Source organism: Nycticebus coucang, chromosome 8 (genome assembly GCF_027406575.1).
Source record: "Nycticebus coucang isolate mNycCou1 chromosome 8, mNycCou1.pri, whole genome shotgun sequence".
Classification (NCBI taxonomy): domain Eukaryota; kingdom Metazoa; phylum Chordata; class Mammalia; order Primates; family Lorisidae; genus Nycticebus; species Nycticebus coucang.
In genome coordinates this window covers 105553208-105581165 of record NC_069787.1, presented here as the reverse complement: position 1 = coordinate 105581165, position 27958 = coordinate 105553208, and the positions used below count along the sequence as shown (strand labels likewise).

General features: G+C 40.4%; 1 protein-coding gene across 5 annotated transcripts; it reads right to left on the bottom strand.

Annotated features, from left to right (window-relative positions):
* Window positions 1-2079: 2079 nt before the first annotated feature.
* Window positions 2080-27180, bottom strand: FAIM (Fas apoptotic inhibitory molecule). 5 transcript variants are annotated; one of them, XM_053598909.1, is made up of 6 exons: window positions 26830-26895; window positions 13558-13616; window positions 11925-12057; window positions 11346-11574; window positions 6572-6621; window positions 2080-2522 (listed from the first exon to the last, which is right to left on the bottom strand). In XM_053598909.1, the coding sequence occupies exons 2-6, from the start codon at window positions 13599-13601 to the stop codon at window positions 2361-2363; spliced, it is 618 nt and encodes a 205-aa protein (XP_053454884.1). In that variant the 5' UTR covers window positions 13602-13616; window positions 26830-26895; the 3' UTR covers window positions 2080-2360. The 5 variants fall into 5 exon arrangements, with proteins under 5 accessions (XP_053454884.1, XP_053454883.1, XP_053454885.1 ...); XM_053598908.1 differs by lacking the exon at window positions 26830-26895 and adding an exon at window positions 26501-26761; XM_053598910.1 differs by lacking the exons at window positions 13558-13616; window positions 26830-26895 and adding an exon at window positions 27019-27180.
* Window positions 27181-27958: the final 778 nt, after the last annotated feature.

Below are 27958 nucleotides of genomic sequence, written 5' to 3'. Positions count from 1 at the left end.
GTGACCCCTATTCAAGACAAATGTAAGTGGGCTACACAGCTCCTGAACACTTGGAAGCAAACCCAAAAGTAACTTCAGTAAGCCTCAGAGTCCCTTTTGGTTTATCTCCTGGGCTTCCAGTGGCCGTGAAACAAAACTGGGAGGTGGAGTGGGAAAAGCAAGGGGGTGGTTTGGGTAAAAATTTCTTGTGATTTTGTAAAGATAGCATGCTGAGCTGCCACTTATGAACACATCAAAATAAAAAGATGTTAGAGGAAGCAAGTAGGCAAAAGCTTTTAATACGCTCGCACTGTCACCACGCATGTTACCTGCCTGGCCCAGGCCTGTGCAAGCCACCTTCCCTCACTTGCTCTCTCTTCCCTGGTATTAGAACCTGGTTTTGCCTCTGCTCTGCCCACAATCTCTTGGAAACATTGTTTAATGGTAGGAGATGGTAGTAAAGAGCATAGGTGTATAAGCGTCAGCAAAAACCAGATTTAAACCCTGCCTATACCAGTACTGAGCAGCTTACCAAACCTGACCCAGTCTATCTGAATCAGGGATTTTCAACACACTGATGTGCTCTGAGGATCTTAGGTGTACCACAAAAATGTTTAAAGATAATTATTTTCTAAAGAAGTTCAAAGCACAGTAAGTATATATATTTTACTTTTTTTTTTTTAAATCAACATAATTTAAGTGTGCTGAGGAACTTTATGTTGTGAGATGAAAAAGGTTGAAAAACGTTGATGTAGACCAGTGGTTCTCAGCCTGTGGGTCATGACCCACAGGAACTGTATTAAAGGGCCATGGCATTGGTAAGGTTGAGATATGTAGACAGTGCTATCCTGACAGAAATGTTCTAGATCGGCACTGTCCAGTATGGTAGCCGCCAGCCACTTGTGACTGATGAGCACTTGAAATGTGGGTAGCATGACTAAGGAACAAAATTTTTTTTTTTTTTTTTTGGTGAGACAAGAGTCTCATCAGTCGCCCTGGGGTTGAGTGCCATGGCATTATAGCTCATAGCAACTTCAAGCTCTTGGACTCAAGTGATTCTCTTGCCTCAGTTTCCTGAGTAGCTGGGGCTACAGGCGTCTGCCACACCACTTGGCTATTTTTTAAAGACAGGATCTTGCTCTTGCTCGAACTCCTGATCTCAAGCAATCCACTCCCTTCGGCCTCCCAGAGTGCTGGGATTGCAGGCGTGAGCAACGGCGTCCGGCCCAAGAACAGAATTATTAATTGTATTTAATTTTAATTAAATTGCCATGTCACTAATGGTGAACACATTGCACAGAGGAAGTATAGAAAATAGAGAATTCCCCCTCAGTGTGGGATCAGTGTGTGAGGATAATGAAAAAAGCTCATTCTCAGGCTATACTATTAAACTATATTCTACCTTAAATGACTTTCAAAGAAGCATATTGAAATAGTACTCGAGTACTTAATGTATTGATTTGGCTGCTCTTTGAATGCCTGGATGGGCCTGATTCGGTCACAAAAGCACTGATGCTGGTGCTGCCTTCAGACGTCAGTATGTAACTCTGACTTTTTAATGACTAAGGATATACCTGATAGTCATGTGTGGTGACTCCTGCCTGTAATCCTAACACTCTGGGAGGCTAAGGCAGACAGATCCCTTGAGCTCAGGAGTTTGAAATCAGCCTGAGCCAGAACAAGACCCTGTCTTTACTGAAAATAGAAAAAGTAGCTGGAGGTGGTGGTACGCATGAATAGTCCCAACTACTTGTGAGGCTGAGGCAGGCAGATCACTTGAACCCAAGAGTTTGTGGTGGCTGACACAGTGTGAGACTGTCTCAAAAAAAAAAAAAAAGTTTGCTTCTTTTCTGCTTGTGTTTTGTCCTCCCTGTATTGAACAAAACAACTCATTTTCTGAAACATTTTAAATAAAATTCTGATATGACACTATTTGACATTTCCTCAATATGTTTCCAAATAGAAAATGTTTCTATTTTTCTTTTGTTAATTGTATCATTGTGTGCCAATTGCTTTAAACTAGAGAGAGGACCTGTCTTCACAGTCTTATGAAGACATCCATTTTTAGAAACAAATCAAGAAGCACCAATTTTATTTTGCAGTGTTTATTATAGGAAAGTTTACTAATATAAAACATTAGTGTCTTTGGTCCACATCTCATTTTTCATTTGGTTTTAAAACATATAACATTATTTACAAAGTAAATTGTAATTTTCATGGTTGTACATAATTTGTTTTTTCCCTGACCCTTGGAATGTTACAGTTCTAAGTAACAAAATCAAAACATTGCAGATTAAATGTACAGATGAGTACATACCAACCAGGTAAATTACCACAGTAATTTAAAAGTCCTAATCTTTACTTCCCAAGGTTAAAATTCGTTAAGATGAAGTCACTGAGGAAGTCTCTGGGATTTCTCTGTCATCCACAATGAGAGTGTGAATAATCCCTTCTTTCCGCTTTCCACTACTAACGGCCTTTATATAACAGTCATGGCTCCCGATACTGAAGTGAGTTTCAGTCCCATCATCTACAAACTCACCCTGGACGAACAAAAGGACAAATTGACGTTCTAGAAACATTTTTCTTTGTCTACAGCATTAACACCATCTACAAAGTACTGGGGTATAATGAAGTAACATATTAATTACATGTTATGCTTTGCAAAACAACAGATGTTTGTCCATCTGTTGTGAATGAATTTTTTTTTCTATAACCCTTATAATTCTTAAAAATCTTTTAAGATTCAGTGGAAAAAAACATATACCTCATGGTGATGTTTCTATATGTTTTCAAACATAAAAATAAACGTAAACATTATTAGTTATTTACAATATGCTAAGAAAAGTTTGTATGTGTTATTTCATTACATCCTCACAAATAACCCTGAGAAAAGTACTATTATTATCCCCATTTTACAGACAAGGAAATTGAGGAATAGATTATTTGCTAAAGGCCCCATTCAATAAGGGATATAGTGTTCTTAACCACTGTGAAAATATGATTCCTCAGGATATAAGGTGGCTTACAATAAAATACAGATATCCTAAAACTGACCACTAAATCTAGACCTCCTCTGTCCAATATGGAGCCACTAGCCACATGTGTACTGAGCACTTGAGATGTGACTAATCTGAAATGACCTAAGCTGTGTAAGTGTAAAATATACACTAGAAGACAGTTTGAAACAAAGAGTGTAAAGTAACTTTCTATACTGATTACATGTTAAATGATAATGTTTGTGATACACTGATTTAAATTAAATATATTACTGAAATTAACTTCACCTTTAAAAAATTTTAATGTAGTTTCTAGAAAGTTAAAAATTACATATGTGGCTCATATCTGTGGCTCATGCACATATTTCTATTGAACAATAGAGTAAAAAGTTAAGAGCCAAGTAAGTACAGAGAAGGAAGGAAGAGTAGGCTTAGAGGATAAAAATGAATTACTCCAGAAAGCAAAGAAACCACAGACATAAAACTTGGCTAATAGTTTCCTGGCAGCCAAAGCAGACAGAATAAAAGTCCCATAGTTAACATCTAACCAAAGGAAAAGAAGCTTTTCCTTAGCTCTGGGAACAATGTGGCAGTGGCTCTTTATGGAAGGGGACTGGTACTACCACAAGCATGTCCTTGAGTCCTTTTTTAAACTGAGCCTTGAAAAAAAGACTTTGGAGAGCAGGGCAAGGGTAATATAATCCCTGTAATACCTTCTTGGGAATTGAACAAATACATAATTTTGGTCATGATGTGTTGAGATTAAAAGAAAAAAGAGAAAATAAGCTGTAACTCAGGCAGCAAGATCAGTTTGTTGCAGGTGTGTACAGTACTAGGGAAGGCTGCCCCAGTGGGGAGCTGCGCAAATTGCCCTGCAAACTGGGTTATAGTCACAATGAGGAGAGAACTGGGTTCATAAAAAGCTATTTTCCAAACACTTATGGTTTTCTGTCAATTACTTAAACATGTGGATGAACATCATTTTTACCTTACTTACAACATTTTTAATACCATAAAGCAACATTCTCTTTACTCACGGGAGGAAATGTAATTCAACAATGCTGACTCTCCATCTAGAGAATTCCAGGGTAGGAAAGACCAGCAGGGATGTGTCAGGCACACAGTAGGTACCTGACCCATATTAATGGTATCTAACGCTGTTTCAAAGGGAGCCATAAAATACTGAAGAGATCGCCAAGCCTCTCGGTGTAAATGAAGTCTAGGCCAGTAAATTTAACCCAGAAAACAGCTCAAGCAATGAGGATCAATTTTGGGTGAACTCAGGTTCAACTTTCCAGGACTGAGAAACAAAAAATCATTCATCTTTGTAACTTTTCCCTGCTGACTTTGGCACCTCCTTAGGAACAGCTACAAGATCAAGCAGATTCTGGGTGGTTTGTGAATTTATTCACAGACCTCCTTTCCTCCAAGCACCTCTCTTCAGTGTCCTATACCTGGAATAAATAAATGAGGTAACAGCAGGAACTACAACATGCTCAATCTAAATGTGACTGAAGAACAGCTTTTCGCTATCTCTAGCCCTGGTGTGCACGTCTTGAGCCAGCATGAAGGGTGGATACCAGGCCCCGTGACACATGAGAATGTCTACCTTGTGATTCCAGCTTCTAGTTCTGCACTCGGCTTTCCACTCTCCCCTGTGCTCACAACTCTTGAATTCCTGCTTGAAATTCATTCCTATATGCACCCCACCTAGTGATGCAAGCACTTAATAACGGAGCCAAACATACTGGAGTCTAGATGGGGATTTCAGTGTGAGTGGGGTAGTTTCTGTCTTCCTGCCTTGGCACTACTGGTCTTCTGGGGTTTATGACAGTGCCCTTCGTGACTGTCTACCTTCATGTCATCTGGCATTGTACTACTTCTTTCTTAAAAACCCCACTTTCAGAATATCATCTGGTGCCAGGGCTCACGCCTGTAATCCTAACACTCTGTGAGGCTGAGGTGGGAGGATGCCTTGAGCTCAGGAGTTTGAGAACAGTCTGAGCAATAGCAAGACCCTGTCTCTATCAAAACTGGAAAAAATTAGCCAGGTGTGGGCGGCGCCTGTGGCTCAGTCGGTAGGGCACCGGCCCCATATACCAAGGGTGGCGGGTTCAAACCCCGCCCCGGCCAAACTGCAACCAAAAAATAGATGGGCGTTGTGGTGGGTTCCTGTAGTCCCAGCTACTTGGGAGGCTGAGTCAAGAGAATTGCTTAAGCCCAGGAGTTGGAGGTTGCTATGAGCTGTGTGAGGCCACGGCACTCTACTGAGGGCCATAAAGTGAGATTCCGTCTCTACAAAAAAAAAAAAAAAATTAGCAAGGTGTGGTGGTGCACACCTGTAGTCCCATCTACTAGGGAGACTAAGGCAGGACGATCACTTGAGCCAGGAGTTTGGGGTTGTGGTGAGCTATGATGATGCCACTGTACTCTACCTGAGGTGATAGAGCAAGACTCTGTCTCCAAAAAAAGTATTGTCTGCTTTGGCTGTACGATATAAAGTATTCCTACTCAAAGTATGATCTGTGGGCCAGCAGCACTGGCAGCACCTATTCTAAATGTTAGAATTTGCGTGTTGGGCACTGCCTGTGGCTCAGTGGTAAGGCGCCAGCCCCATATACCCGGCCCTGGCAAACTGCAACAAAAAAATAGCCGGGCGTTGTGGCGGGCACCTGTAGTCCCAGCTACTCAGGAGGCTGAGGCAAGAGAATCACCTAAGCCCGGGAGTTGGAGGTTGCTGTGAGCTGTGACACCACAGCACTCTACCGAGGGCAATAAAGTGAGACTGTCTCTTAAAAAAAAAATTTGCATGCTAACCACATCCAATGAGATTTCTATGCATTCAGCTTGAGAAGTGGTAGTATATAAAAGCATCACTTAACAGATAAATACAGGAAAATGCCAACCTTTGGTGGAAGAAGTTTTTCTTTTTCTTTTTTTTTAAGAGACAGGATGTTGCTATGTTGCTCAACCTGTTCTTAAACTCCTGTGCTCAAACAATCCTCCCTCCTCAGCCATCTAAGTAGCTAGGACTACAGGCTGCCCAGCTCAGTGAACTTTTTAACTTGAGATGGATAGAACCTGGTCCAAGAGAGGATAGGTGGAGTGTGAGGTTTGTGCTAGCTCAAAACATTTTCTAAACTCTCACTGCTCTAGGGCCTGTCTTGGAAAAGTTTTCAGAATTTGGAATGAGGAGTACTTAATTTGTTTTTTGTTTTTTACCGAGAGGACTTTGGTTAATTGTAAAATCTCTATAATTAGGAAAGGCAGCAACTTTTTTTTTTTTTGTAGAGACGGAGTCTCACTTTATCACCCTCGGTAGAGTACCGTGGCGTCACACAGCTCACAGCAACCTCCAACTCCTGGGCTTAGGCAATTCTCTTGCCTCAGCCTCCCAAGTAGCTGGGACTACAGATGCCTGCCACAGTGCCCAGTTATTTTTTGTTGAGGTTTGGCAAGGGCCGGGTTTGAACGTGCCACCCTCGGGATATGGGGCTGGTGCCCTACCCACTGAACCACAGGCACCACCCAGCAGCAACATTTAAATAGTAACTTATTCATTAGCACTGAGGGTAGTCAAAAGTTCAACTTACTGCTGTCTCCATTTTTTTACCATTGCACCATACATCCATAGTGTCCTTTTCTGTAAAAGTAACAAAATTTGAAAAATTATAATTCTGTGATTTAAAGGTGAAGATAACTTTACATATTTATTATTTCAAGAGAAGTTTGATCCACTGGGTTTCTGAAACTCCATTAATATTCTAAAACTCAATACTTTTTCTTGGCTTTGAAACTCTTCTCAAGTTTGATCCATTTGTATTTATTTTTGTTCACAAACCAAAGTGAAATAAAACAATCTTGTAAGATGTTTTATGGTCCCTATATGAATTGATGAAGTCCTGCTAACCAAAATAAATACCAAAGGACAATCTTTAAAGGAGGATGCATATAAATTAATGTGACGAGGGACCTTTCCACACACAATGTCCTTTAATATCAGTGACCAGATGATTCTCCCTGTCTCCCACACTGACCCAACTGGATGAAGGTAGAAAGAAACCACTAAGAAAAGCTGCCAGAGGGTTTATCAGAACAGACAGTATGTCAGGTTTAGAAATTTAGCCTTCAGTTTCTTACTGGGTAGCACAATAATATCTTTTCCTTTTAATAATGGTTTTACTTTGGAGAAAAATTATTTGATCATAAGAAAAAAATAAGCATAGCTGGTAGACTGCACAATGTTGAACAATAGGATACAAAATGCTGCCACAACGTATTTGTGCATCAGTTTACTTGCCAAGGCTCCTATGTGATGAGTCCCCATAGCCCCTTATGAATGATAGTGTGCTGGGGAGTAGCAGGAGAGAAGGCTGCACTCATCAAGAAGCCAGAAGATGAGTTTTTTGGTTCTGTTTTGTTTTTTTGAGACAGAATCTCAAGCTGTTGCCCTGGATAGAGTGTCGTGGTGTCACAGCTCACAGCAACCTCAAACTCTTGGGCTTTAGTGATTCTCTTGCCTCAGCCTCCCAAGTAGCTGGGACTTCAGGCGCCTGCCACAACGCCCGGCTATTTTTTGTTGTTGTTGTTGTTGTTGTAGTTGTGTCATTGTTGTTTCAGCTGGCCCAGGCCAGCCTTGGTGTATGTGGCCAGAGCCCTACCCACTAAGCTATAGAAGCCACCAGAAGATGAGCTTTGGGTATTATAAAGAAAAAGAGAAAGAAATATAACCTGTCTGTGCATGTAAAGTCCAGGGGTCAAGTGTGAGGCACTGCGCAGTCAAGGGTTTAACTCTGGCAGGTCCATCTGCTCCTGAGGCATGGTCTAAAAGGGATCCATTTCTCCCTACACTTTTGAGATAGGAGCCTCAGAGAGTGAAGAAAAGCCTTTAGATGGGCTAGGCAGAAAAAAGAGAAAGGTGGAGGGCTTCGGGAGATACGGGCAGGGGTTGGTCACCCCACTGGCAGCTTGAAGGGTAGCATCTAGAGCAGTGATTCTCAACCTTCCTAATGCCGTGACCCTTTAATACAGTTCCTCATGTTGTGGTGACCCCCAACCATAAAATTATTTTCGTTGCTATTTCATAACTATAATTTGGTACTGTTATGAATCGTAATGTACATATCTGATATTAGGCGACCCTTGTGAAAGGGTCGTTCGAACCCCAAAGGGGTGGTGACCCACGGTTGAGAACCACTGATCTAGAGTCTCAGCTGCAGGGATACCCAGCTTGTCCCCACACATGAATGCACAGGGCTAGATAAGCCACAATGTGGTGGGAACGGGAGTTTTATTTAGTATGCTTACTGCACAAATGTGCACATACTAGATTTCCTACAATAGATAACTAGCCTTCCTCTGAAAAACACCTTTAATGCAGAAGTCATAAAAGAAAAAAATGGGTTAAATTTGACTACATTAACAGTAACAAGAACCCATTTCTGCGTGATTGAAAAAAATATACACATAGATAGCTGAAGTCATACAATAAATGACAAACTTGGAAAAAATATATTTGAAATTCATAGCACAAATGACTAATCTTACTAAAATAAAGATTCCTGGAAATCAAAGAGAAAAAGACCAACAACCCAGAAGAAAATCAGGATGAAGGACATAAATAGGCATCATCAGAAAAGAAATTCCAAAGGAGGATGGGTGCCCGTGGCACGGTGGTTACGGTGCCGGCCACATACACCAAAGGTGGTGGGTTCAAACCCAACCCAGGCCAGCTAACCAACAATGACAACTGCAACAAAAAATAGCTGGGTGTTGTGGCAGACACCTGTAGTCCCAGCTATTTGGGAGGTTGAGGCAAGAGAATCGCTTGAGCCCAAGAGTTTGAGGTTGCTGTGAACTGTGACACCACAGCACTCTATGGAGGGCAACATAGTGAGACTCTTGTCTCAAAAAAAAAAAAAAAGAAAAGAAAAATTCCTAAGAAAAGATGCTCAATCACACCCAATTTTTAAAAAGGCAACTAAAAACAACCCTGAAATATCATTTTGCACCAAGTGGAATGTAAAAAAAGAAAATCAAAAAATCTGGCAATATCCTTTGTTGGAGAACTTCAGGGGTTAGCAGTGGGAATACGAAATGGTGAAAGTTCCATGGAGCCAAATGGGACAGAAATCTATTACAAATGCAATTATTCTTCAGCCCTACTTTCCTAAATTTCCATTTCTAGGAATTTGTACTAAACAATACGTGCACCATATCCCAAGAAGCATGTGAATGAAGCTAGTCATTCAGCACAGCTCACAACAGCAGCAGATTCCAAACAGCGCAGGCGTCCATCGGCTGGGAATGACTTAAATGGCACTACTGAAATTTACTATGTTGTTATGCAAAGTATGAAAAAGTACTGATATAAAAGGATCTTCAGAATATACCAAATGAATGAAGCAAGATGTTTATGGGTAATAAGGAGGTAATATTTGTATTTGCTTGACTCTGAGTAAAAAAAGACTAGGACGCACTATTAAAAATTGTTATCTTTTATTAAAAATGGTTTCCCTGGGGGGAAAACAGGGTGGATGGGAACAAGAATGGAAACAAGACTTTACGATGTATCTTTTTGCACCCTTTTGATTTCTGAGTCATAGGAGAGTATCACCTATTCAAAAGCCCGTATGTTAATAAAAGAACGTATCTATCTGATAAAATTCAAACTACTACGACTCAGAAATGGACCCTGTGACTGGTGGGAGGTTCTGCAGCACGTCCATCCTGGGGCATCTCCTCTCCCTGCCTGCAGAGCCCCTCCGCCCACACGACCAGGAGCCAGGGCCTCGCGAGGGGGGTCTGAGCAGGTATGTTCTACAAACGCTTTCATAGAAGTGAAAGCTTTCAAACAGAAACAGAACTTCCTCCCACCGTGACACCTTATTATACTACAACTTTCCTCCTGTTGTCTTTATTTTCCTACCATAGTAGCAACGAAGCCACCTAAGTCTATGGAAGGTGCGTCAAGAGGATTCAGGTGCCAGCCTCATGAAAAGCCCCTCACTAGTGTCCAAAATGAGACAACTGGAGCACTAGTTAGTATAACAGCAATGTGTTGAAACACATCAAATCATTTAAATCCATGCTATAATGATTTTAAAAGACACTAAATGATCACCTTTGGATAAAGAAAAAGGAACAATTTAAAATTTTGAAAGCTGGTGAAAAAAGGAAAAAATTAGAACGTGTATTCTGCATTTCCTATATAAAAGTACCACTGTGTAACCAAATAGGAGAAGACAGGAAGTTTCTTTCTTTCTTCTTTTTATGAGATAGAGTCTTGCTCTGTCACCTCAGCTGGAATGTAGTCATGTCGTCATAGTTCATGAAACCTCAAACTCCTGGGCTCTAGCGATCCTTTTGACCCAGCCTCTCTAGTAGCTGGCACTATAGGGCACATACTGCTAATTTTTCCAATTTTAATAGAGATAGGGTCTCTCTCTTGCTCAGGCTGGTGTCAAACTACTAACCTCAAGCAATCCTCCTGCTTTGGCCTCCTAGAGTGCTAGGATTACAGGCGTGAGTCACTGCACTTGGCCAGAAATTTCTAATTTATGGAAGTATTCTAGCTAATAAACAAGGAATGACAGAATATCACGCTTTGTCAACCACTAATGAATTAATGGATCTAGGCACTAAGCATTAGTGGTTGCTGATATCAAAAAAAGTGTAACAAATAAACACCATCTGCTTCTTGCTCCAGTAGACTATAAGGTGGTCTAGCCTGCAAAAAAACCAACAAAACCTAAATTTGACTAATTCTTCAGAATCAACTACAGGAATTTACAATTCAATTGTAAATTTTCAATTTACAGGAAGTACAGAAGACAGGAACATTACAGGTGTGCAAATCCAGACCGTAGGAAACGCTTCAAGACAAATTGATCCAGTTACTTCAATAAATAAGCTAGCTACTCAGAAAAAAAGAAAAAAAGCTACTCAGGAGTTTTATTTTTTTTTTAACTCGGTTCATTTATTACTTGATAAACTTTTTTTATTCTAAAAAACAAAAGGTATTTGCTAGCATCTAAATAGACTGTGGACTGTTTAAAGTTCTAATTGTCTTTATGATATGCTTATAAAGCAAATTACCAAATAATAACAAATGTCTACATCGATATTACTTTTTTTAACCTAAGTTTGTAATCCTCAAATCTATCATTCTAAAACCTGCTGTAAGATACTTTATGTATAAAATGGTGGGTTAAATGAGTACTTTACTCACAAGCACATTAGAAATACACTTACATTTACATTCCTCTTCCATTTCAAAGCTCTATAAAAGGTCTGGATAGTTAGAGGAACAAAGTAAACAGTCATCATAAAAAACCAGTAAATTTTGCAGAAACAGCACCAACTTACCCAAAACAACTCTAAGGTTCTCACCGTCCAAGTGTAATACCCAAGTATTGGTGGTTTTTGATCTGCTCTCCATATACTTCTTGAGACTTTTTCCATTAATTTCCAGAGTATATTCATAAGCAAAACCACTGACGGCATCTATATTTATGGTTGCTTTTGTCTTTGCAGCTCCAACACAGAAGGTTTCTTTGCCTACTAATTTGAACATCCATTCTTTTCTTATCTCTTCCTAAGTAAAAAATAAACATTTAAAATACACAAGTAGAAGGAAAATTAACATTTAATTTTAGAAATAATGTAATTAAATTAACGTAATGCAATGAACAAAGGCAATGCTATTTTGATATAATTTTATTAATTCATGATGCCAAGGTTTTAGAAAATAAAGCCATTTTAAGTTTAAATATCAGATGTTACAGTCAGGAATTCTGTACCCATTATTAGTTTGCTTTGTACAAAAAATGATCACAGGCCAAAAACATAAAGATAACCATTATAAGAAAAAAAGCCCTGAATTTACATTAACAAAATCCAGTTTCTCTGTATACTGTATTTTACAAGGAACATAATTTTTCCTACCTTGCCATCTACGTACACTACTCGTTTGCCTGATGTGGTTCCATGTTCAAATTCAATCTTATGGATTCCATCACTTAAAGCAACATCCCAAACAGCTACGAGATCTGCCATTTTTTCCAGGCTGTAAGGAGGGCTAAAAGAATAAAATTAAGATTATAATGGGCAAAAAATAGTAATAGTAATAAAATAACCAATTGCTCCTTCCAAGATGAAAATATCAGATTAGACCCTCTAAATTTCAGGATATTAAAAGAGGTGTTACTTACAGAATTCTACTCACAGTACATGTAACTATTTTCTCCCCCTTATTCACTCTTCTTTTAAGACACAACTACTAAATATGGGCATATAGTCCGATTAATTCTAAAAAAAGTCACCTTAATATTAATAGGATTAAGAATCCTCCAGTTTGTCCTGGATAGTATTCTAAGCTAGGCTACAGTACATGGAAAGGTCAGTAAAAAGTCTCTACTCTTCCCCCACAGCCTTTAAAAGCACAGTCTTTAATTTTTTCTTTTTCAGATCCAATCACTCCAAAATAAAAACTCTTTCGATATTCTATACTTAAACTAATGAGTAGGCATTTGTTTTAATAAAACTGAGTTGTAACTTATTATAGTAAGACTGTTAAAAAAGCAGTCATGGAAGAAATGCCCTACAGCAGAAAGAAAAATAATTTTTAATGCTATTTCTTTTCTTTTTTTTGTTGTTGTTGTTGCAATTTGGCTGGGGCTGGGTTTGAACCTACCACCCTCAGTATATGGGGCCAGCACCCTACTCAATGAGTCACAGGTGCCACCCAAGAAAAATGATTTTTAAATGTTATGAAAAACAGTAATTCTTGTCATTATTACAGGACAGCTTATTTAAAAAATTAAGGATTCTGATTTGTCAAAAAATTCTGGCATAATTTAAACATATATTTTCACTATTAATATTTTTTTACTTACATAAAGTATGTATCACATGGGAATGGCATATACTATATAATACATACATAATTAATATTTTGATATTGATATATCTTTTTAGCTTTGACAGAACATTTATTATAGTAATAATGATCGTAGCTAATATGTATTAAGTGCTTATTCTGTGCCAGGCACTGTTCTAAGAACAGAGTTAAATATATTAACTCAAAATCACCATGAGACGTGTACTATTAGTATCCTTATTTTACAAATGCAGCTCAGAGAGGCTAAGGGTTTGCCTAAGGTCACAATGACATTAAGTGGCAGAGATAGGATTCAAACCTAGGACTCTGGTTTGAAAGCTTGTTCTCTTAACCACATCTTCTTTGTTCACTCTTATTTCCTTTGCATGCTGTAAATTAGAGATAGTAAATGGATTTTATATCATTTTGAAGTGGTTGAACTCTGAACTCTGTGCTGATGGGAACTGGGAGACCTCACACCAAGGTTCTGTGGAAAAGAATGCTATGTTACTGGTGGTCACTTCCCTTCCATGCTAGGTATTTACTGCCCTTAAATCATAAAATAAGTAGAACTATGCATTCTACAATTCTACAAAATGTGTCCTTAACACAGTAGCTTGGATAAATAATTCTTTTAAATAACCACAACAATCCTGAGTATTTCCAAAGTCTAGTTTTATTGCAATGCAAGACATTTACCTTTCATCATCTTCAAAGATAGGACTGTCATCTCCAGATGCCATGGTTGGCAAAATAGTCTTTAATCCAATTAGCAGCCAGGAAAGAAAAAAGCAGAATTGCAGCAAAGAAAGATGGAAAGCAACAAAGATGACATCTACAAAGGATTTTTCTAATTTTGCAATCCATTTCTTAAATTGTATGTAGTTTCTGATGAAACAGCTTTTACACACAATAGAATTGCAATCTTTAATTTTCAGAGAAAGAAGTTAAATCATGTAAACCAGTCAATCATATTTTTCCCTGTTGTGGATTTAAAATTTCTTAAAAGTATAGTTTATTAAAACTAGAGAATAAACTCTAGTTTATTTCAAGTACAATAGCATATGAAAGCTGCAAGAGACCTACGAGATCTTCTGGGTCCCGTGCCTCTCAACTCCAAGCACAGGAAGCCCCCAGGGGATGAGGCACGGGCCGGGGAATACACAGAACTCCAAGATAAACAGGATGCCTCTTTTGGGAGCATCGGTGTTACAGGGTGGTGACTTACTTAAAATGCAATGTTTACATTAAAATTCAGAAGGCTGGGCGGCGCCTGTGGCTCAAGGAGTAGGGCGCCGGTCCCATATGCCGGAGGTGGCGGGTTCAAACCTAGCCTCGGCCAAAAAATAATAATAATTCAGAAGGCTACATTATGGTGGGATATAATTTTTAAAATCTTTGTTTATTTTAGATAATTTCAAAGAACTGGTAAGTGTATGGGAGGCAGCCAGGAATATGCTGATTTGCTCAGGCCACTAGCAGAGCCCAAGTCAGAACCAGAGCCTAGTACTGTGCAATGAACTAAACAGAAACTGGGCTGCAGTGCTAATTAAGTTTGACTAAAATCAGAAGTGTACATATACTCACAGGAACCCTCCATATTTGAAGACTAGGGATTAGCAGTTGAACCCCTGTCAAACTATCATAAATCAACTACTTTTTGGTCCTAAGATCTACCCCATACAAACACTATTTTTCTCTTTCAGTACAGTATTCAATAAATTACATGAGATACCATAATATAGGTTTTGTGTTAGTTGATTTATCCCAGCTGTAGTCTAACATAAGTGTCTTGAACATGTTTAAGGTAGGTGAAGCTAAACTAGATGTTTTAGTAGATCAAATGTATTAAATACATCTTTGATTTACGTTATTTTCAACTTATGATAGGTTTATTTGGAAATAACCTCATCATAAGTCAAGGAGTATCTGTGTTTTCAAAATTCTCTGTAATTTTGTATGATTTGCAAAAATTATGTCTATTTTCTCAAAAGGAAGTGTACCTTCACAACAAAAGTTTTCTTGTAATAAATGCCCAACCTTCATATTTTCTATCAACAAGCATTTATGTGAACCTGCTGTCAAGAGACACTACATAAGGAGGTGTCAACAATTTGAAGAATATACTTCTGTGCTTAAGGAATTTATTCATTTTAATCAGTGTTCAGTCAACATAAGGTGTCTTTCCTAATTTCAAAACTTACTATAAAGCCACAGTAATCAAAACAGTGTGGTATAGGTATAAGGATAGAAACAGATAAATGGGATAGACCTCAGAAATAAACCCATCCATCTAGGGGCAACTGATTTTGACAAGGGGTGCCAACACTATCCAGTGAAGAAAGAACAGTTTCTTCAACAGATAGTAGGGGGAAAACTGGACTTCCATATGCAAGAGAATTAAGCTCAACCAACTACCTCACACCACATACAAAAGTTATCTCAAAATGGAAAAAAGATCTAAACATAAGCACTAATACCACAAAACTCCTAGAAGAAAATGTAAATCTTCATGACTCTGGATTTGACAATGGATTCTTAAACATCACACCAAAAGAACAGCAATAAAAGAAATAATAATACATTGAACTTTATGAAAATTTAAAACTTTTAGATTTAGCACAGTGGTTATGTCGCTAGCCACATGCACTGAGGCTGGCAGGTTTAAGCCCAGCCCCAGCCAGCTAAACAACAATGACAACTGCAACAAGAAAATAGCCAGGCAGGCCTTATGGCAGGCGCCTATAGTCCCAGCCACTTGGGAGGCTGAGGCAAGAGAATCGCTTAAGCCCAAGAGTTTGAGGTTGCTGTGAGCTGTGACATAGACTTTGTCTCAAAAAAAAAAGAAAGGAAGAAAATTTAAAACTTTTGTGCATCAAAAGTCATTATCAAAAAAATGAAAAGACAACTTTCAGGATGAGAAAATATTTGTAAATACTATACATGAGAAAGGTTTCATATCCAAAATATATAAAGAACTTCTACAACTCAACAACATGAAAGACAGACAACCTAATTTAAAAGTGGACAAAAAACTTGAATAGACATTGCTCCAAAGATAAATGGCTCACAAATGGTCAATTAACACATAAAAAGATGCCAAACACCATTAATTATGAGAGAAATGCAAATCAAAACCACAGTGAAACACAACTTCACTCCTATGAGGATGGCTGTACTCAAAAGGAAATTAATGAGCATTGGCAAGGATGTGGAGAAACTGGAACCCTTGCTCATTACTGGAGGGAATGTAAAATAGTGCAGCTGCTATGGAAAATGATATAGCAGCTCTTCTAAAACATAAACCCAGAATTACCATATGAACCTGACAATTCTACTTCTACCTACATACTCAAAAGTATCCAGAGCAAGGACTTAAACAGATACTTATAGGCTAGAGTTCATTGTAGCATTATTCCAAAGGTGAAACCAACCTAAATGTCTATCAGCATAAGAATGGATAAACAAAATGTGGATTACTATTCATTCAAAAAAATAAGATACTGATATATATTATAATATGAATAAACTCTGAAAACATTATACTAAGTGCAATAAGCCAGAAAAAAGGACAGATATTATATGATTCCACTTATATAAAATATCTAATTAGGTAAATCCATAGAGATAGAAAGTAGATTAGAGGTTACCAAAAACTTGGGGGCATAGGAATAAGAAGAGAGTTGTTTTTGTGTTGCTGTAAAGGAATATCTGAGGCGAGAAAAGCTTCATTTGGCTCACACTATTTGACATCTAGAAAAGTTCAAGACTGGGCATCTGCATTTGGTGAGGGCTTGGGGCTTCTTCCACTCATGGCAGAAGGTGAAGGGAGCCAGCTAGGCACAGATGACATGGTGAGAGAAGGGGAGGAGCCAGGCTGTTTTTTAGCAACCAGCTCTCCTGAGAACTAAAAGTGAGAACCCATTCACTTTGAAGGGAGGGCATCTGTGTATTCATGAGGGATCCACTCCCACACTTCCCCTTAGGACCCACCTCCCAATACTGCCACACTGGGGATCAAATTTCAACGTGAGATTTAGCAGGGACAAGAATCCAAACTATAGCAGAGTTACTGCATAATGGTTATAGCGTTTCTGCCTTAAGGCATTGAAAAAGTTTTATAAATCAAGAGTGAGGATGGCCACACAAAATTGTGAATGTACTTAATGCCACTAAATTGTAGCTTAAAAATGGTTAAAATGGCAAATTTATGGTACCTAAATTTTACAACTTAAAAACTTAATAATGTGGCATACTAAAAATGAACTGTACATTGTAAATGGGTTAACTGTATGGTGAATTATACCTCAATAAATTTGTAAAAAAACAAAACAAAACTAGGTGCCTGTACCATTTCCTAGAATTCAGTTAAATCTGCAATCAAGGAATGATCACAAATGTCCCTGTCCCCAATTTCTATTCCACTCATTTGAATATCACATAGATCTCTAACTTACATATTCAATTTAATAAACACATGTCATTTTCTATTTTTTTCCACTTTCAGCAAATATAATTAGAACCAGTTACTACTAGTTGGCAAACACTGATGTTAAATGCAAAACAGATCGGACTCATTCAAATTTTAGAAATTAACCTTGCCAAGAGGGGATAGAAGCTGGGAAACATTATGAAATGATTGTTGATTTGAGAAATTCACATGAAACCTCAGTCATGTCTCCTGAGCAGAGAAGATGAGATGGTGAAAATGAAGGTGAATTTTAGTGGAGGTGGTTTTTCATCGCTATCCAGAATTTCATCTCCCTATGAATTTCCTAATAACACATCTATGTTGCGATCAGAACCCAAAGGCCAGGACAGCACAGTTAAGGTGACAGTTCCTTTCTGGTGTTTTAGAATGGCACCCACTTGCTCATGAGTGACACCTTCCAGAGTCTCACCATTAGCAGCTAAAATCTGATGACTTCACTTTAATCAGCCATCGCCTACAGCTGCTCTTCTGTGTCTTCTGGATGGTGCTCAGCAGTAGGTGAACCAAGGTGGGAGCCTGTAGACATGTTTTCAAGCTATGGCACTTATATTGGTATCTGCTACAACCTGTGCCTTGAAATGCTTGCTCAGCACTCTCTATGACATATCTTTTCAATTCCTAACCCCGGGCAAGCCACCCATTGTTCTTCCCTATGGAATTTTTCTGGACCAAATTGGTGACTGTGTCAATCTGCTCTCTATTTGTTCATGTCCTTCAACTTGATCAGGATGGTTCAGCAACTCAGCTCCGTGTGAGCAACTGTTACTAGGTCCTGCGCTAGAGTCACACCATGTCATTTTCTAAATTCATCCAGTATACCACTAGTTATTAAACACTTAAGGGCACTAAACTCACAGTAGGGGAGTCTGGAGAGATCAAAAGATGATTATAGGCCTGGCCAGTGGCTCAAGTCTATAATTCTAGCACTCCAGGAGGCCGAAGTGGAAGGATCCCCTCAGCTCAGGAATTCAAAACCAGCCTGGGCACAAGGGAGACCCGTCTCTACTAAAAACAGAAAAATTAGTGGGTCGTTGTGCTGGGCGCCTGTAGTCCTACCTACTAGGAAGGCTGAGGCAGAAAGATCCCTTGGGTTTTGAGGTTGCTGTAAGCTATGCTGATGCCATAGCTCTCTAGCTTGGACAACAGAGTAAGACTCTATCTCAAAATAAAATTAAAAAAAAAAGATGATTATAATACAATAGGCACGTTCTTGTAGAAGGAAGCAGCACAGGACAGAACAGTACTAAAGAAATAGGGTTTTAGCCTCAGCAGATGGGCAGAAAGGAAGGTTTTAGTTTAAAATTTGGGAGAAAGAAAATGCATACATTTAGGAGAGGCGGAGCAAGATGGCAGCCGAGTAACAGCTTCCTTGCATCTGGGCACCGTGAGTCTGGGGATATAGGACTCCAGGCATCTCTGGCTGGTGGGATCTGCCTATCATCACCCCTGAGAGGATACAGGGAGTCAGCGAGAGACTTCTGGACCCCAAGAGGAGGACTAAAACAGTGGAAAACCGGCAAGTGGTTGCGTGTGTTCAATCCGTCTAAACCCGCCCGCAACTGTAAGTTCAGTAGCAGCGAGACTGCAAACCAGAAAGGCCTTACCTGTGAACTGTTTTGGTGTCTTTGGACTTGGCACTCAGCTGAACTGCCTTGGGGAGAGCCTGAGTGGGAGTGCGGAGAACTTTGGCCTTTGTCTAGGGCCCCAGTCTGAGCCGCTGAGCCAGACGGAGCTAATAGTGTTTGGCTCTGGGTCACAGGCAGACATTGTGAGCGATCTATGCCCCGGCAAGCTCCGCCCTCAGGGTAGCAGAGCTGGAATTGGGTGGGAGCTGGTAACCCAGCGACCAAGTAGCCTAAGGGCGGGGTCTCAGCCGCCTTGCAGCCCTAACCCTCAGGGGCAGAGTGAGACCGGTTTTGGCACACAGGGTAAGTGGATAGCCACTTCAGCAATGATTCCAGCGACAAGCACTTCCCTGAGAAAGCTTCTGCTCAGTAAGTGAACAAGTTCAAAGTGCCTTTTAAGTGGGCTGAAGAGAGATTTAGGGTGTCTACCTGCTGGGGTTTGAGAAACTAGCAGCCTCCAGTCGTATCACAACTGTGATTAACATCTCATACCCCAGAAGACCACGTGTTGCCCAGACAATATTCAATAACATATACATACTGCTTTGTTTTTGGTTGTGTTTTTTTTTGGTTTGGTTGTTTTTTTTTTGTTTATTTTGATGTTGTGGATTGTTGTTTTGTTTTTTAAGTTCAACCTTTTCCATACAGATCCTTTTTCTTTCTCAATTTTTCTAGTTTAATTATAATTTCCCATTGCTGCCTATTTCAATAATTAGAACTTCATTTTTGTTAGTGTTTCTACTGCTATTATTTGGTTTTTCCAGCCAATTTTATCCCGTAAAGTTTTCTGTTTGCTTGTTTTGGTTTGATTTATAGCATTTTTGTCTTTCCTCTCTACTTGGTGGAGGTGGGGTACTGTGTCTGATCAGGTTAGCAAAGAGCTGCTGACCTCAAGGGAACCACCCAACTGGGCACCCCCAGAAGGTGGTTTTTTTTTTAAGGTTGCATCAAAGTACCCTACTGTACACCTATATTGCTCTGTTTCCCTCTTTCTGTGCCTCTCTTCTTTTTGTCAATATTCCTTTTACCCACCCCCTCTCCTTTCTCTATTTTTCTTTTTTTTTTCCTTATCACTCGGTCCTCCTTTCTTTCATCCCTTTTTTGCTCTTAAACCTTCTCACCCTTCTGGTCCTGTAACCCTTAGTCCACAGGCACGAGAACTTAAAGAGCAAGAGGAAGTGAAAGGAAAATTAGGGCAAGGAAACAGATAAAAGAAATCACCCATGAGGAAGAATCAGCAGAAAACTCCAGGCAACATGAAGAACCAGTCCAGAACAACCCCGCCAAGGGACCATGAGGTAGCTACTGCAGAGGATTCCACCTATACAGAAATGTTAGGAATGACAGAAAGGGAATTTAGAATACACATGTTGAAAACAATGAAAGAAATGATGGAAACAATGAAGGAAACTGTTAATAAAGTGGAAAATAACCGAAAGGAAATCCAAAAACAGAATCAAATCAGAGATGAACGATATGAAGAATATAAAAAGGATATAGCAGAGCTGAAGGAAATGAAATAGTCAATCAGGGAACTTAAAGATGCAATGGAAAGTATCAGCAACAGGTTAGACCATGCAGAAGAAAGAATTTCAGAGGTAGAAGACAAAGTTCTTGAGATAACTCAGATAGTAAAAGAGGCAGAAAATAAGAGAGAGAAAGCAGAACGTTCACTGTCAGAATTATGGGACTTTATGAAACGTTCCAACATACGAATTATAGGAATTCCAGAAGGGGAAGAAGAATGCCCCAGAGGAATGGAAGCCATACTAGAGAATATTATAAAAGAAAATTTCCCAAATATCACCAAAGATTCTGACACACTGCTTTCAGAGGGCTATCGGACCCCAGGTTGCCTCAACTCTAACTGAGCTTCTCCAAGACACATTGTGATGAACCTGTCCAAAGTCAAGACAAAAGAAAAGATTCTGCAAGCTGCCAGGAGTAAGCGCCAGTTGACCTACAGGGGCAAATCCATCAGATTGACCGCAGACTTCTCTAATGAAACTTTTCAAGCAAGAAGACAATGGTCTTTAATGGTCTTTAATCTACTTAAACAGAACAATTTTCAGCCCAGAATTCTATACCCTGCTAAGCTAAGCTTCAAAATTGACGGAGAAATCAAATCATTTACGGATATACAAACATTGAGGAAATTCGCCACAACAAGACCAGCTCTACAGGAAATACTTCAACCTGTTCTGCACACTGACCACCACAATGGATCAGCAGCAAAGTAAGAACTCAGAAATTAAAGGACAGAACCAAACCTCCACACTGATGCAAAAGATAAAACTAAGCAATGGACTCTCACCAAATAAGACGAATAGAATACTACCACACTTATCAATTATCTCAATAAATGTTAATGGCTTGAATTCCCCACTGAAGAGACATAGATTGGTTGACTGGATTAAAAAACACAAGCCATCCATTTGCTGTCTGCAAGAAACACACCTGGCTTCAAAAGACAAATTAAAGCTCTGAGTCAAGGGTTGGAAGACAATTTTTCAGGCAAATGGAATTCAGAAGAAAAGAGGAGTTGCAATCTTATTTTCAGATACATGTCGATTTAAAGCAACTAAAGTAAAAAAAGACAAAGATGGTCACTTTATATTGGTCAAGGGAAAAATACAACAAGAAGACATTTCAATTCTAAATATCTATGCACCCAATTTAAATGCTCCCAGATTCTTGAAACAGACCTTACTCAGTCTGAGCAATATGATATCTGATAATACCATAATAACAGGGGACCTTAACACTCCTCTTACAGAGGTGGACAGATCCTCTAAACAGAAATTAAACAAGGATATAAGAGACTTAAATGAGACCCTAGAACAACAGTGCTTGATAGACGCATATAGAACACTCCATCCCAAAGATAAAGAAATATACATTCTTCCCATCACCGCATGGAACATTCTCCAAAATTGATCATATCCTGGGACACAAAACAAATATCAACAGAATCAAAAGAATTGAAATTTTACCTTGTATCTTCTCAGACCATAAGGCACTAAAGGTGGAACTCAACTCTAACAAAAATGCTCGACCCCACCCAAAGGCACGGAAACTAAACAATCTTCTGTTGAATAACAGATGGGTGAAGGAAGACATAAAACAGGAAATCATTAGCTTCCTTGAGCATAACAACAATGAAGACACAAGCTACCAAAACCTGTGGGATACTGCAAAAGCAGTTTTGAGATGAAAATTCATCGCTTTAGATGCCTACATTCGAAAAACAGAAAGAGAGCACATCAACAATCTCACAAGAGATCTTATGGAATTGGAAAAAGAAGAACAATCTAAGCCTAAACTCAGTAGAAGAAAAGAAATATCCAAAATCAAATCAGAGATCAATGAAATTGAAAACAAAAGAATCATTCAGAAAATTAATGAAACAAGGAGTTGGTTTTTTGAAAAAATAAATAAAATAGATAAACCATTGGCCAGACTAACGAGGAATAGAAAAGTAAAATCTCTAGTAACCTCAATCAGAAATGATAAAGGGGAAATAACAACGGATCCCACAGAGATACAAGAGATCATCTCTGAATACTACCAGAAACTCTATGCCCAGAAATTTGACAATGTGAAAGAAATGGATCAATATTTGGAGTCACACCCTCTCCCTAGACTCAGCCAGGAAGAAATAGAGCTCCTGAACAGACCAATTTCAAGCACTGAGATCAAAGAAACAATAAAAAATCTTCCAACCAAAAAATGCCCTGGTCCAGATGGCTTCACTCCAGAATTCTATCAAACCTTCAAGGAAGAGCTTATTCCTGTACTGCAGAAATTATTCCAAAAAATTGAGGAAGAAGGAATCTTCCCCAACACATTCTATGAAGCAAACATCACCCTGATACCAAAACCAGGAAAAGCCCAAACAAAAAGGAGAATTTCAGACCAATCTCACTCATGAACATAGACGCAAAAATTCTCAACAAAATCCTAGCCAATAGATTACAGCTTATCATCAAAAAAGTCATTCATCATGATCAAGTAGGCTTCATCCCAGGGATGCAAGGCTGGTTTAACATACGCAAGTCTATAAACGTTATCCACCATATTAACAGAGGCAAAAATAAAGATCACATGATCCTCTCAATAGATGCAGAAAAAGCATTTGATAAAATCCAGCATCCTTTTCTTTTTTTTTTTTTTGTAGAGACAGAGTTTCACTTTATGGCCCTCAGTAGAGTGCCGTGGCATCACACAGCTCACAGCAACCTCCAACTCCTGGGCTTAAGCGATTCTCTTGCCTCAGCCTCCCAAGTAGCTGGGACTACAGGCGCCCGCCACAACGCCCGGCTATTTTTTTGTTGCAGTTCAGCCAGGGCCGGGTTTGAACCCGCCACCCTCGGTATATGGGGCCGGCACCTTACCGACTGAGCCACAGGTGCCGCCCTCCAGCATCCTTTTCTAATTAGAACACTGAAGAGTATAGGCATAGGTGGCACATTTCTAAAACTGATTGAAGCTATCTATGACAAACCCACAGCCAATATTTTACTGAATGGAGTAAAACTGAGAGCTGTTCCTCTTAGAACTGGAACCAGACAAGGTTGTCCTCTGTCACCTTTACTATTCAACGTAGTGCTGGAAGTTCTAGCCAATACAATTAGGCAAGACAAGGAAATAAAGGGAATCCAAATGGGAGCAGAGGAGGTCAAACTCTCCCTCTTTGCTGACGACATGATCTTATACTTAGAGAACCCCAAAGACTCAACCACAAGACTCCTAGAAGTCATCAAAAAATACAGTAATGTTTCAGGATATAAAATCAATGTCCACAAGTCAGTAGCCTTTGTGTACACCAATAACAGTCAAGATGAGAAGCTAATTAAGGACACAACTCCCTTCACCATAGTCTCAAAGAAAATGAAATACCTAGGAATATACCTAATGAAGGAGGTGAAGGACCTCTATAAAGAAAACTATGAAATCCTCAGAAAGGAAATAGCAGAGGATATTAACAAATGGAAGAACATACCATGCTCATGGATGGGAAGAACAACATTGTTAAAATGTCTATACTTCCCAAAGCAATCTACCTATTCAATGCCATTCCTATCCAAATACCAACATCGTACTTTCAAGATTTGGAAAAAATGATTCTGCGTTTTGTATGGAACCAGAAAAAACCCCGTATAGCTAAGGCAGTTCTCTGTAACAAAAATAAAGCTGGGGGCATCAGCATACCAGATTTTAGTCTGTACTACAAAGCCATAGTGCTCAAGACAACATGGTACTGGCACAAAAACAGAGACATATACACTTGGAATCGAAGTGAAAACCAAGAAATGAAACTAACATCTTACAACCACCTAATCTTCGATAAACCAAACAAGAACATACCTTGGGGGAAAGACTCCCTATTCAATAAATGGTGTTGGGAGAACTGGATGTCTACATGTAAAAGACTGAAACTGGACCCACACCTTTCCCCACTCACAAAAATTGATTCAAGATGGATAAAGGACTTAAACTTAAGGCATGAAACAATAAAAATCCTCCAAGAAAGCATAGGAAAAACACTGGAAGATATTGGCCTGGGGAAAGACTTCATGAAGAAGACTGCCATGGCAATTGCAACAACAACAAAAATAAACAAATGGGACTTCATTAAACTGAAAAGCTTCTGTACAGCTAAGGAGACAATAACCAAAGCAAAGAGACAACCTACACAATGGGAAAGGATATTTGCATATTTTCAATCAGACAAAAGCTTGATAACTAGGATCTATAGAGAACTCAAATTAATCCACATGAAAAAAGCCAACAATCCCTTATATCAATGGGCAAGAGACATGAATAGAACTTTCTCTAAAGACGACAGACGAATGGCTAACACATGAAAAAATGTTCATCATCTCTATATATTAGAGAAATGCAAATCAAAACAACCCTGAGATATCATCTAACCCCAGTGAGAATGGCCCACATCACAAAATCTCAAAACTGCAGATGCTGGCGTGGATGTGGAGAGAAGGGAACACTTTTACACTGCTGGTGGGACTGCAAACTAGTACAACCTTTCTGGAAGGAAGTATGGAGAAACCTCAAAGCACTCAAGCTAGACCTCCCATTTGATCCTGCAATCCCATTACTGGGCATCTACCCAGAAGGAAAGAAATCCTTTTATCATAAGGACACTTGTACTAGACTATTTATTGCAGCTCAATTTACAATCGCCAAAATGTGGAAACAGCCTAAATGCCCACCAACCCAGGAATGGATTAACAAGCTGTGGTATATGTACACCATGGAATACTATTCAGCCATTAAAAAAAATGGAGACTTTACATCCTTCGTATTAACCTGGATGGACGTGGAAGACATTATTCTTAGTAAAGCATCACAAGAATGGAGAAGCATGAATCCTATGTACTCAATTTTGATATGAGAACAATTAATGACAATTATGGTTATGGGGGGGGAAACAGAGGGAAGGAGGGAGGTGGGCGGGGCCTTGGTGTGTGTCACACTTTATGGGGGCAAGACATGATTGCAAGAGGGACTTTACCTAACAATTGCAATCAGTGTAACCTGGCTTATTGTACCCTCAATGAATCTCCAACAATAAAAAAAAAAAAAAAGAAAATGCATACATTTAATTTTCAAGATTATGTGACCAAACTGAAAAATGGTTAAGTACCAAAACAACCCTCTATTTTTGCACAGAGATTTTTAAGTGTAAATGAAAAATGTGGGAAAACAAATTCCATTTATTTTCACTGATGGAGATGAGGTCAAGCACTTGAAAAGTTTTTACATGTCTTCAGAGAACACTTCTTGCATATCTCATGACTTACCCATCAGCGTAATCTTTTCAAATCTCTTCCCTAACAACCAAGCGCCCATGTTTCAGAGCCCTGTGGGGGAGTGCAGTGATTTGTCCAAGATGAACAAGTCAGCTGAAAAATTACTAAAATAACAGTAGCAACTCAGATGCTCAAAATTCCCTTTTCAGCAAAAGCACCAGGAAGGGCCAGCCAATGAGGCAAGTCATTTGCTCAACAGGTGTAAACACTGTATGAAGGGCCCCTTGGAGAACACGGGGCCTCAGAGTCAGCAGAAGCTTCTTCAGCCACATATTCCCAAATGCTACTTACAGGAGAGGCAAAAATGAGATTAATTTTTCAGAGAGCCATTTCACAATCTATACTAGAAGCCTTAAGGAAGATTCATTTTAAACAAATAATCACACACCCCCCCCAAACAGATGGAACTATGCTCAATTAATTACTTTTTGTAATAACTAAAAACTGCTCACCATCAGAGACAGACTCCAGTAAACCACAGTCCAGTCAAAGCGCAAGCCAGGTGCCAGGGCTGGCTGCGACTGTGGTCTTGGCACACAGAAATGCCGAGTGCAGTGCAGCCCATAACAAGGATGTAGAAAAACATTTACAGCCACGGGTAAAATGCACGTGATGTATTATTAGGAGAAACGGGCCAATTTACAGCACTTTATGATCTAGGGTCTGCAACAATAAATTCTGCTCACACTTACTGGTAAAACGGACTGGAAGGAAATACATCTTAATGTTAGCCTGGCTCGTCTTGGAGAGCAGGGGTACGGCTGATTTGCTTCCTCTCTTGTGCCATTTTGATCCACGTTTCCAACAAAGACATTATCTTTATAGACTGTGAACAGGCGAGAGGCCAGCGCGGCCAGTCGCAGGCCTGGCGGGGTAGGACAGAGGGACGGCCTCGGCCCCGGGCCCCGCGCTCCGCGCCCGCCGCACCTCCGCCTCCACCTCACTCCCACCCCGCGGCGAGCGGAGGGCCGTCCCCGGGTCCCGGATAACCGGCGGCCGCCAGGGGCTGTCCGGAACTCACCCCGCTAAGGCCCCGCGCCTCGCCCGGCGGAGCTCACCGACCACACAGACGCCGCCGGCCGCCGCGAGATGGCGGCTGCCGCAGCCGCAGCGGGGCCGAGGGCGTGGGCCGCCGGGGCTGCGCGCAGGGGCTCCGGGGCGCGGAGGCGGGCACAGGTCGGGCCCGGGCCCACCCGGGCTGCGGTCTCACCTGGGCGTCGTGGGAGGCTCTGCGGCGCGGCCGCACCAAGCAACCGGTGGGTTCCGCCTCGGCGACGTAGCCCGGCCGCGGCCTTGCTCCCTCCACGGCGAACAGGCGCAGGCGGCGCGGAAGCTGAACTCTGCGGCCGCCAGTACCAAACGCGCCGACTGTCGGTCGCGCTTCGGGTCCCCCGGGGCGCCCAGCGCTGGCGGCCACCGCCTCTCCGCCCCACAGGCCCAGCTCCCGCCCGCTGCCTGGCTTGGCGGGCTCAGTCCGCGACTCGGCTCGGGCCTCCCTCAGCCCGACCGAAACGTTACCGAGTCCCGCACTGCACCGCTCATTCCGCCGGGATGGACGCCGGGGATGCCTGGTGGGCAAAAGCAGCCCCAGCGCCCTTTCTGAAACCATGGGGAAGGTACCTGGCATTCGCTCCTTAAAATCTCTTTCTTGGAGTCTCATTACTCCTTTAGCTTAAAGAGCCAAACTCGTTTAGGGGGACATGAAGCCCCAGGTGTGATTGGGCGCCTGCCTGCTTGGGTGCGAGTTCCGTACCCAGGGCCTCTGCAAATGCTCCTCCTGCCTGGACGCCCTCTCCCATAGTTAACTCAGTTTCCCTTAGTTAACTTCCATTCTGTTACTGTAATTGTTCAAATCTAATTTCTTAAGGAAAACTATCCTGGCTGGTAAGACTAGCAGCACTTGGAATTCTTTCTTGCTTCCTTCAGGGTGTGCGATTATTTCTGTAATTTTTGCTTAACAGAAGTCTGACAATTAAGTTTGGGAACTTGCCACTATGCGCTTATGGTGGCAGCACTGTACAAACAGCTTGGAAGATTTCATAACTTCGATGTATCAGTATCTCACAGCTGTGTTGGCATGGGTGCGTGGCAGTGTCTTGCTGCGTCCATTATTGCTGTTGCTTGTTTTGTGTGCCCTTGAAGAATGGCGG